Source organism: Thermobia domestica, chromosome 9 (genome assembly GCF_964235325.1).
Source record: "Thermobia domestica chromosome 9, izTheDome1.hap1.1, whole genome shotgun sequence".
NCBI classification, from domain to species: Eukaryota; Metazoa; Arthropoda; class Insecta; order Zygentoma; family Lepismatidae; genus Thermobia; species Thermobia domestica.
Window position 1 is genome coordinate 21,301,787 of NC_137462.1, and position 12,356 is coordinate 21,314,142.

The 12,356-nt window shown below is 34.8% G+C and overlaps 1 protein-coding gene across 1 annotated transcript in view; it reads right to left on the bottom strand.

Moving 5' to 3' along the window:
* The window catches only part of Nos (Nitric oxide synthase), a 560,518-nt gene that overhangs the window by 53,692 nt on the left and 494,470 nt on the right, over nt 1-12,356 (bottom strand). The window contains exons 15-16 of the mRNA XM_081770724.1: nt 3,675-3,849; nt 876-1,005 (exon numbers count right to left, since the gene is read on the bottom strand). Coding sequence (XP_081626850.1) covers nt 876-1,005; nt 3,675-3,849 — 305 coding nt within the window. The remainder of the gene's footprint in view (nt 1-875; nt 1,006-3,674; nt 3,850-12,356) is intronic.

Consider the following 12,356-nt stretch of genomic DNA (forward strand, 5'->3'; position numbering starts at 1 on the left):
TATAGGAAAAAACACGTATGTCTTTTCTAGGTTTATCCCAATGTGTTTGGACAATCCTGCGGAGAAGTCGTGAATGGCTTCCCTTGGCATAACTTCACATACGTATTTCTAAATATGGAAGTTAGCATCACATGTTAGTCAACTTCTTAATACAATGCTAAAAAGGACTCTGCCTAGGGCCGTAAGTTCGTAAAGTTTCAATTGGTAAATATATTAGAAAAGTCGGTTTCACTAAATTAAACACGGTCGCTGCTCTAAACAATCAAACTACAAACGTAACACTATAGCTATTGTGGGCATATTCAGAAACAATTTTACATGGGATTAATACTGTGAGAAAAAGGTTTTCAATACTCTTTCTAATCTTTTCTGCTAAAGTGTTTGGACAGCCCTTCAGAAAGGTCGTGGCTTGCCTCTGTTGATATAGGCATCAGTTGTGGAAAACATAAACTGCCTTATGCGGAGTCGTTGTGACGCGTGATTAATGCCATTTTAAAAAGTTCAACTAACATATGTTTCCTGCAGCAGTCAGCCCTTTAATATGACGCTAATCATACGTCAAAACGACTCTGCATAAGGCGAAAAGGGTCGTATTCAGAGTCGTTCTGACGCGTGATTAGAGCCATACTAAACGTAATTCATACGGTAGTCAGGCCTTTAGTACAATGCTAATACACATCAGGGCTACTCTGAATACAGCCCTAAATGTTCCTCAATACGGAAATCATAATCACACCTTAGTCTAGTTCTTAATACGTGGCTAATCACGCGTTAATCAAACCCTTAATACAATGGTAATTACGAAAAGTTGTTTCTGAATATGTTCCCTTTGTAGGTATTTAAAAGCTTTAAAATTGCATGCATGCTAGACCTACCTTCAGTGAGGCTCGTATCTTTGGCCTCTACAAACCGTATGGTAGCTGGTGAAATGGTGTCAGATTTCAAGGCCAGAGTCGCTTCGATAAAGCTGCTATCATCATCCAAACAAAACGTTTCACACGCCACCTGTTGAGTAAAATATTTATTATACGTAGAAAATTAGCCATGGACACACTCATGAACTATTATTTGATTATTGCTATTATTTTAGGAGATTTTCACGCTGGAGAAATTAGTTGGATTTTAGGTAACATAACAACTAGTGATTAAGAAAAAAGCAGAAAATTATTTGACTTAAGCAATATTTTATATTTAAACCAGAAAAACAAATCGTATGACCAAAGTTGATCGTTCGCATGCTCCATTCATGTTTGAAGGGAATATCATAGGCGAAAGTGAACCTAGTCCCGCTTTACAAATTAGCACGTATAATTTCAAACAAGCAGATTTCTTATATATATTATGACATGAAGGAAATGAATGTAATAAGTGATTACTGTTCTAAAGTCAATAAAGGTATTGGGCCTCATGCAGTGTCGTTCTGACGCGTGATTAGTGCTATACTAAATAGTTCGACTAACATATGTTTCCTGTAGTAGTCAGGCCTTTAATGTGAAGCTAAATCATACGTCGAAACCAGACCCGTAGCCAGCCCAAAAATTTAGGGGGGGGGGGTCCGGTAGAAGTTAGGGGGAGCCCGACCCAATCATAAATTATTATACTTCATCACAATATTATAGTTCATTTGCAAGCCTACCGTGAAACTTTTAGGGGGCCAGCCAAAGTTTAGGGGGGACTGCCCCCCTAGCCCCCCCGTGGATACGGACCTGGTCAAAACGACACTGTATAAAGCCTATTCATTTTTTTTTTACAAGTTATTGTATTCTATACTAGACAAACATGTACCGAAGAAATCAGCTAATTTAAAGATCCATAGATGGCACGAGAATTAAAACTTTTAATAAAGAAAAAGAACTAAATATTTTATCAAGATCAAAGAAACAAATAATACTGTGTGATAGATATATTTTGGTTAAAGAAAAAATATATATTCCTCATATATTTTTGGAATACTTTTAAGCATTCTGACAATAAACAGGTACCACAGCAAATGAACTACCATAGCACATTAGTTAAGAACATAATTGGATTTGCTGAACTAATTAAGACAGTATTTTATTAAAACTTTCACTTACATTTTAGCCAAGAAGTATTGACTGTTAGTATTGATAGTGATAGTGCCCTAATTAGGATTCCTATCATTACCGAATTAGACGTAACCCAAGATATTAAAACAATTATACCCAACACCACTCCAGGTTTAAACAATATTCCATATTACATAATGAAAGCTTGTGCGAATGAACTAGCAGGTATTCTGGCGAATATCTTCAATATTTCACTACGTACTGGAATATTCCCTTCAATATAGTAGCAGGTGCATATTGTACCTGTACATAAGTCAGGTGACAAAAAAATCTAGTAACTACAGATCAATAATTCTGGTTAATGGATTTACAAAACTATTCGAATTAATCATATATAAACACTTACATTTTAATATGTATAAGAGGTATTTTAAATAAGTCACAACATAGTTTCTATAAAATTAAGTGAATTTTAACTAATTTAATTCAGTTTACTGATTTCACATACTATGCATGTAAGAATAAGCTACAGGTTGATGTGTATATATAGACATTTCAAAAGCTTTTGACTCTGTAAATCACAAAAGTCACATTAGTAAGCTATCAAATATTGGTTTATCTTCAATCTACATTCGCTGATTCAAAAGCTTTTTATTGAGTGGAATATATAGAGTTAAAATCGGACCTATAAATTCTAGTGCATGTGATGTAGGAAATGGAGTGCCACAAGGGTAACCCTTAGAAGCTCTTTAATTTCCATTATTTATAAATGATTTCCCAGATAAAATTCAATATTTAAACATATTGCTGTATGCTGATGACATGAAATTGTTTAGAGTAGTTAATAACAAATATGACAACTACTTGCTACAGCGAGACTTGAATGCGATAAATACACGGTGTAAGAACAATTTACCTCAAATCAATACTGTGAAGACAAAATTTATTATCTATACAAACAAAACACAGTATTGTGTTAATAAATATGAGGTTAAGGGTGTGAAAATACAACAAACAGACACTATTAAGAATCTGGGAATCACATTTAACAGACAAGTTTCGCCAACATATACATTACATTATACGAAAAGTTAGAAGAACAATAGGAGCGACTAAAGGGAAGAAAGTTTGGTAATCGTGAGAAACGTCGAACTCGAGATTTCAACCGACTTACACGTTTCGGACCGTATGCAGTCATTTTGACGCATGATTAGAGCCATACTAAAAAGTTCGACTAACATAAGGTTCCTGTAGTAGTCAGGCCTTTAGTATGACGCTAATCATACGTCAAAACGACTCTGCATAAGACGGTTCATGTCTTACAGATACAGATCGCCTAAAGACCATACCTGTTAACGTATTTCAACCAGATTTTCATGTAATTCTACAGGAGTGGTTCGATTTTTCTTCCTATCCCTAAAAATAAGGGTACTTTACTTAAGGATAAAATTTTAAAACAAATGCTATTTCTCAAAAACGGGTCTAATGATTTTGTTTATATTTCATAATTTCTACCTTCTCTGAAGGTTTGAGAATTGGAGGATTGTTTCCTACAAAACAAATCGAACCCAGTCGATTTTCATTTAGTTGATAGTGAAGAAGACTTTACAATATTACACCTACAAAAAGATAAAAAATAAAACTTACATTGAAAACATTTTTAGCCCAACTTTTGAATGCTTGCTCTTGTCCGCACATCTCGTCTCCATGAGCCAATTTCAATATCCTTTCGCCTCCAAGCTCTCCGAGAAGATTGTCCACATATTTTCCAAAAGCGCAAAAGTTTGGATAAGCGCTTGATCCTAGAGCAAATACTGCAAACCTATAAGAAAGAACAGAAGCATTATTTTCAAATCAATTCAAACCATGATGGTTCAAGCTTAACAATTTAATACAAGATGGGGCACGGAAACAGTTACTGGTTTGGAAAGGGTATCATTTTTAATATTAGAAGAACTATTCTACTCAAACATTCACAATAGTCACATAGACTGATAAAGATTTTTATGTTATTGATTGGAATTACAAACACTCAATACGATCGCCCTCTGTTAGGCGGCAAACATCTAGACGACAATCCGGCTTCAATCACACCTTATGAAGAACATCTAGACGATAATGTAGCTCCAACTACACTTTATAAAGAACATCTAGACGATAATGTAGCTCCAACTACACTTTATGAAGCGTAACTGGTGTAATGGATTTTATAGTTGCAGTGATGCGTTCTTGAACATCATTCAGGGTTATAAGCAATTAAGGTACAGAGCCGGTCTTCAAGATCTTCACGCGCACATAGAGGGTTTGTAATTCCAATCAACACTACCAAAAACTTTATGAATTTATGTTACTACAGCGAAAGTTTCAGCACATTAGTTGTTTTTATATGAAAGTTATATCTTTTATAATACAGGAACGGTTTTGGTGCTTACTCTATATTATAACTCGCACATTTCTTAGTACACTGAAGCCCCAACTAACCGGATTAATGTGTTTTAAACGTAATCTCAATACACAGAAATCCAGTGAATCGAAGAAATCATCAGGAAAAAATAGGTTGAAAGTTTTTTTTTTAATAATGTTTCATTTGTTTATTAAAAGGGTAGGCCTAATATATTTTACAAATAAGATCACTTTTACTGCAGACAATTGAAATATATATGTTCCAAATAAATATAAATATTTACGTTGATTTAAATATGAATTTTAAGAAACGAATAGCTATAGTTCTCATATCAATACGATTTCTAATTCAGTAATTTTACTTCCTAACTTGATCCTGACATTTAGTGGTCCGGATTATTGGGGTTTGGATAATTAAAGTTAAACTATGTTTCACCCTTATAATCGGTAACCTAAATGAATAATTAAATATACGTATTTTTATTTAATTGAGGGGATGAGCGCAACAGTGGTCTAACCCACATTTTTAAAAATGGAGAAAAATCAAGTTAAACTTAAACGCATGTGGTTTTTTATACTATATATATATATATATATATATATATATATATATATATATATATATATGCACAATGTATGACACATTCAACTACTTGTGGTTGATTTTTGGTATATAGTACAAAAAGCACATGTGTTTAACTTGGTTTCTCACCATTAAAAAAAATGTGGGTTAGACCACTGTTGCGCTCACTCCTTAATTGGTCTATGGCCTGTCATCTTTCCAAGCTAGTCACTGTTCACAACTTTCCTTTAGCCGTTGTTATCAGAGTGTTCCAGGGCTACGTATATCACGTAATGAAGCTACCACGACAACATTAAATGTAGTTTTACAATATCAGACAGCCGGACATTTTGTTTATAAAATGGGAAATGGGAAATTAAACTTTCACTTTCTGATTCTATCTGGAACTACAAATGATGGAACGACAATGGTGTAGTCAATCGGTTTGAAGTGATGATCATGAAGTAAGACCCACTGTGAGTTCCTCCTTCTGAAGAGCATGGGTAGTATTTAATTGTCCTATGTTTTTGTGTTCGTGGATTTAAATAAGAAACTGAATATTAACCATATCAACCAGCTTTACTTCTTATCGACTTAAAATTAAAATTAAGAGGCTCCATCACAACGAAATTAAAATACCGCTAATTTTACAGTAATTATGTATTAGCTTCAAATAGATAAAAGATAATACAAAAGTGGAACAAGAGGTCGCTAGACAATATCATTTTACATGAGATACTGTTATCACGACTCACTTATCTGCTTTCGATTTCCAGTCATTTAGAAAATCGGCATTTATTTTCTCATTTCTAAATAGTTGTAAACGGAAAGCTACTAGGTGACTCGTGATAACGGTATCTCATGCAAAATAATATTGTCTAGCGAGCTCTTGTTCCACATTTTGATTATCTTTTATCTATTTGAAGATATCACATAATTATTGTAAAATTAGTAGTATTTTAATTTCGCAGTGATTAAGCCTCTTAAGTTTCTACATATTTAGTTGAGCAAAACAAGGTTTTTATTTAAAAAAAAATAATAACATTCACCAGTTTCAACAACCCTATACAGTACTTTCGCTTCATCAGGCACTATGACATATATTTCATAATGCATCTCATAGTGATTGGTGAATCCAAGGTAGATAGTTAACGAAAACTGTTACATGTTATTTTTTTAATAAAAGTTTTGTTTTGCCCAACAAGCAGTTTAAATCAAATTAGAAACAAAGAGAAGTACGTTCGATAGTTCAGTTCCTTTTTTAAGTGGTGTAGCGCTCTCTTCAGGTATGAAGGGTCCGTGGTTTGATCCCCGGCCGTGTGAGGTTGTGGTACACAATATTGTATTCATTAGCTTTCTCGGATATCTCTTGTTTCCTCCCATGATTCCATTCCCTATTTTTAATCATTTATTTTATTAATCACGTATCACATATAACTTAAAGCATATGACCATCAAATCATTAAGTAACGATTTTATAAAATAAAATCTTTACTTCATTTTCTGGAAATAATATTATATCATTATTTAAAATGTAATGTTTCATGGTTACATTTACTTCTTCCGATTAAATTAGATACATTTTACCTTTAAATGATTCCTGAAACTTAACGAATTTTCTCGCAATTGATAAATATTTTGTGCCTAGCGGAGATGACATTTCATGTCCAAAGTCTGTCATTTGCATCGTGTCCGTTAGGTGATGTGAAATTCGTTTTTCTTTAGATAAAAAAAGGAACCCGACTTTTCTGTTCAATATCTGATACTGGAGTCTTCTCTCGCACTGTGGCTTCTCAAAAGTGAAAAAAGTAACATATAGAAATACTTTGTGTAGCAACTAGCGGAACAGAATTTACCCACTCCTTCCACAAGAGCTAGTTGAGAGCTAATGACAAATTCTTTAAAACAATAAAACTTCTATGACGTGTAGCTCAAAATCACAAATAGTACTTGTTGGAAATTCACTTTCGGAAAATTCTGAGATAGTTTTTTTTTTTTCTGAGATCCACGCTTCCAAAATTAACGCTGAAAGAAACTAAATATAACAGAATTATTTCATAAAATTACTATTCACACGCTACTAGTTATAGTTACTTTAAAAGTATTGTAAGACGTTACTTGCGTTAAGTTCTGTCTCATGACTAAGAAATTGAAGAATGATACTCTTTTCTTCCATCCTTTCACCTACTATCAGCCAAAAGAGAAATCACTCTCTACTGCACAATCTTCGTATGTCTTCTAGCTGACCTTAGGCGACGCGACCCTAGTTTTGGAATCACTGACCTATAGAATGGTTATAATTAAAATGAACTAAATTATTGAAGTTGTAGCTCACATAGTTTTCTGGAAAAACTTCAACGCCTATGACAAGAAATTACAGAGTTCCAATCAAAAAATTCTTCGTCAATGGGTAGATTACAAGATATATTCATATTGAGTCTAAGCACAGTCAAATTATAATTGTAAGTGAGTTGCCGTGCCAAAATGAGGAAATCATATCAAATAACATGAATCATTACGAAGGTAAGGGATGAAAATTTTGTGTCAATCTCGAAGTATGGAATCTGTTTTCTTTTCTCATCGGATGATTGTTCTGTTTCGAACTTTCATTTTCACGTAAATCATTGATTGTGGATGAGCATCTGAAACTGACTCACTTTTGTGTAATGCAACGATTACACAAATGTGATTTCCGGACCGTAACAACGCCGGAAAATGTGGCGCGTGTGAGAGCGTCCATCTAGAAATCTTCAAAGCGTTCAGGACTTAAACAGGTCGGTACCAGGCGACTTTTTTTTTCTCAGTACAGAACCTGTTGCTCTTAAGAGGCCTTATCACTGCGAAATCAAAATACCGCTAATTTTACAGTAATTCCATGATATCTTCAAATAGATAACAGATAATCGAAATGTGGAACAAGAGCGCCCTGGACAATATTATTTTGCATGAGGTACCGTTATCACGAGTCACCTAGTAGCTTTCCGTTTGCAGTCATTTAGAAACGCGAAAATAAATACCGGGGAAACGGGAAAAAATACAACTAGCGGTATTTTAATTTCGCTGTGATGGGTCCTCTTAAGTTTGATGCCCAAACTTCAATAGTTTTTCCACCCGGAACAGAATCATATCGGTCAAGGTCGAACCGAATGTGAAATATCCGCTGAGCAGTAATCAATTATCATTATGAATATACTCCTCCACAACAAACGCACGATGCTCACCGTGCCACGCCATTGCGAGTACTGAAAATCGATCGATCGATACCCCATCCGCCGTAATATTCCCACCACAACTCGCACAGCGCCCTCTCCAAATACAAGGAGGTCTTTTTGATTGGCTCTGTAGTTTATAATTTACCTAATATTCTGAGACTTTTGGTCACTGTGTTATAATAGACCATTCCTAATATGGTATACATCAATAACAGTAGTGCAATTATTTGTAAACTTATCAAAGGGTGTTGTTGATATTTATACTCTCAGCAAGAAACAACAGGTGCAACATATTAACTCACACGATATCGTGATTTTAGTTACTCCAACTACAACAATTAAATTGGGCGAAACAAGCGTAAGTGGTGTGCTGAATCAATAATTGCTTGATTATTTAGTTTACAGTCCATGGACTCTCTAGACAAGAAATAATGAAATATAAGGCGAATGGTATAAAAATCTGGGTCTAAATCACTACCAAGAGAGATAAGCAATTCAGCAACTAAGCTAAATTCTAGTATGTTGAAAATTTAAAGAAACATAACCAAATGGTTGGAGATGTATATAAAGTGAATAGGGAATAGTTACTATGATAGATGAAGAAAGTTTAGAATTACTACTGTATAGTAGCTGATCATAAATTCTCATTGGTACCACATTTTATAGACACCCTGTAGAAACAGACGCTTTCTTTGTAGGCGGTTACACCATCTGTTCGATAGCACAAAATAAAAGGTAAATTAATAATTAAATCCGTTAGTGTATTCTTTCGAGGGATATCATTTATAAAAATGTACAAGATTCAGAAAGTTTCGGCTTGTCTTTAGCGGGTGATTTGTTGGTATCAAATAGATTTAATAGAACTATTATATCAGCAGACTAGAATCAATCTCGATAGAGATAGAAGTATTTGTTCTAAGTGGTTTTATTTTCAAGAAGTTTGGACAATTATTCAGAAGGTTATACCTTCTTTTGGCCAGAACTTTGTAGGCATTAGGAAACTCTTAAATGATCACTTGATAGGCTCAGTGCAAATGACCCACGATCCATGATCTTATGAGGAGCAATTATTTCTAACTGGATGCTCTATGACGATGAAGCTTATTGTTCTAATTCTCAATAAACCGCACAAAGAGAACAAGGAGAATACTTCAAAATGACGTTGAAAAGTGCCGCAGTAACAGGGTTTGTCTCTACCCAGCGAAGTAAAGCTATTGGGGTGTTTTATAACACTCATTTCTAAGTGGATGCTCTATAACGTCACAGTCTGTTGATCTGATTCCCAGTAAATCACGAAAAGAGAACCAGGTGACAGGTAAACAAAAACCTTGATCACATAGCAGATGGTTTTTCAGCACGATGGTTTTTCAGCACGTAGTGGATTCATGACTACTAATACATTACAAACACTTGATTTATTCCATTCCTACTTTGTATCCTTCCCGCCTTTACTCTACCTATTTATAAGAGTGCATTCTCAGATCGCAAAATGGTGACTGTGTGTCATACATCGACCAGATGAACATATCTGCTTTACAAGAATACTAGCTGGGACACGGTGATCTCACTCCATTTAGAGATAGAAGACACAATCTTTTTATTATTATTATTATTATTATTATTATTATTATTATTATTATTATTATTATTATTCCTGAAACTTCCTTCTGAAACTGAGGTTCACTTGAGAGGGTTACGCCATCTCTCTACCCAATGAATATAGGTACCAGAAGATTCTATAGCATCACAAGATGGACGCTGTGTGCCAATCACCGTGCAAGTAGAAAACGTCTTTCAACCGAAAGGAACACTAACCTAAAGATTATTTGTTTATTCGTTTGTTTCTTTTTCGTCCTTTGTTTCTTTGTTTGTTTATTCAAGTTTAACGTTTTTATTTGTCTGTTTCTTCCATTTTATGTTTCTGCAAGTTTACCGTCCCTTTTCACCATTGACGCCATTTGAAATGTGGACCTACAATGTAAAGAGGAACCTGAACCATGATAATGTAAAATTTCATCGTTCTTCCATTAGAACTGAACCCAGGATCACAGAGCCACAGTGGTACAGCAGTGGCTCAGTGGTAGAGTGTTCATCTCTGATGCGTGGGGTCCGTAGTTCGATTCCAGCTCGTGTCAAGTGGACTATGTACTGGACAAATACCGTGTTCGTGGGTTTTCTCGGGGTTGTCCCGTTTTCTTCCCCATTGCATTCATTTCTCATCATCACCGTCTCCTTTAGCCTAGCCGGTATAATCGTGGGACGTAAAACTGAAAGATATCATTTCATTTCGAACCCAGAATCACGTATACTAAAGGCTAGGGTGATAATCACTAGACCAGAATGTTAAGACTAAAACGAATACCTAAACAAGATATAAATCAAACGCTAAAATGATCCATAATGCTTACTACTATTTTTTAAAGAATATATATCATATTCTTTTGTTCTATCATGCTCTACACCTATACGTTTTAAGTTTCTTGCCGGCAGTGAAAGTACAGCTGCTGCCATCTATTAGTAATCTCTATCATTAATCATCCAGGAGAGGAAGTGCAAAAAAATGATTCTCGATAAAGATCTCGTAGTTAATCCACGGAGGGATTTTCGCAAAGCTTAATTCCGCTTTAACTGCAAGAAGGGATTTTCTACATCGATGGAATTCTGATCAGTGACAGTCTTTTTTTCTTTCTCCTCTGATAATGGTTTGTCTCATTTCTCCTTCTCCTTGCTACATTTCATCTTCCAAAGAAGTTTAGTTTCAGTGGCTTTCTCTTCTCCCCACTACACATCTTGATAAACATAAGAAAGAAAATCTAAAGAATGTAAAAGTTTTTTTTTCTTTCTTCATCCCACGCAAAAAGTTGGATTTGCAACGTTTTTCCTTGCCTGATGAGAAAATAAATGGTATAATGATAGTGTCGACATCTGTTGAACGTGTGTGGAATTCATAAAAAAACTAACTAAAGCTCTTAATTTTTATTCCAACTGAATACGAAAGATTAATATTTTGTACAACATACAACTGTGGGTGTGACATATAAAATTGTGTCAGAATATCACACTGTGCCTTGTCCTAGGAGATTTAATAGATTATGGTTTCATTAAGGTTTTTTACAAGACGAAGCTTCCTCAAAAATTGAGGTAAATCTCGTCATGTTTGCATGGGGATAGTCATTTGTTTCAGTAGTTTTTAACTTTGGTAGCTATTGACATCTATTCATTCTTCGCTGAAAGAAAGGGGAAAAGGCTTATTATTAAAAAGGCAACGGCTATGTAGATCTTCCTGTTAGCCTAGTGAGTATTGGTCATGTGTTCGATTACAGATGATAGGTCATTAAATATTAATACGCATTCGGGCAGTTCGGATCACATTACACTGTAGGTCTGCATCTCATACTACCTAGGTGCCAAAAAGGCACGCTATATTTTAACAAAGAAACTAACTAACTAAGGGACAAGCAAAGGCTATGGAATTTCCACACGTTTTTTCATTGATTTATTATGATCACACAAAAAAGTAACTTACAAGATTGTAATGTTAGTACGCAATTGCGTTACTCTACAGGATAACTATTGGACGAAAAAGAATTTTTGAATTCTGTTTTAGGCAATAGATATGCCAGAGCAATTATCTCCAACAAGTTCGTTAATGGAGTCAATCGGTTAACACCTTCACGGGAACGGTGGCCATCAATATCCCGTTTGAAATCTATAGCATTTCCTACCTTCTATGCTACCTGCACGATGGCATAGAAATGTTGGTTGCCTATAATAAAAAGATATGCAGCTTTTCTTACTGCAATTATCTCGGCCGAGTTGGTTGATGGAGTCAATCCGTTAACATCTTCACGGGTAACGGTGGCTATCTCTATCCTGTTTAAAATCTATACATACGCCCTAGTTTCTATTCAACCTGCACAGTAGCAAAGAAATGCTGGTTGTCTATAATAAAAGGATATGTAGCTTTTATTATTGCAAATTATCTCAGCCAAGTTTGTTAATGGAGTCAATCCGTTAACACCTTCACGGGTAACGGTGGCTATCAATATCCCGTTTGAAATCTATAGCATTTCCTAGCTTATATGCAACCTGCACAATAGCATAGAAATGTTCGTTGTCTATAACAAAAGGATATATATATATATATATATA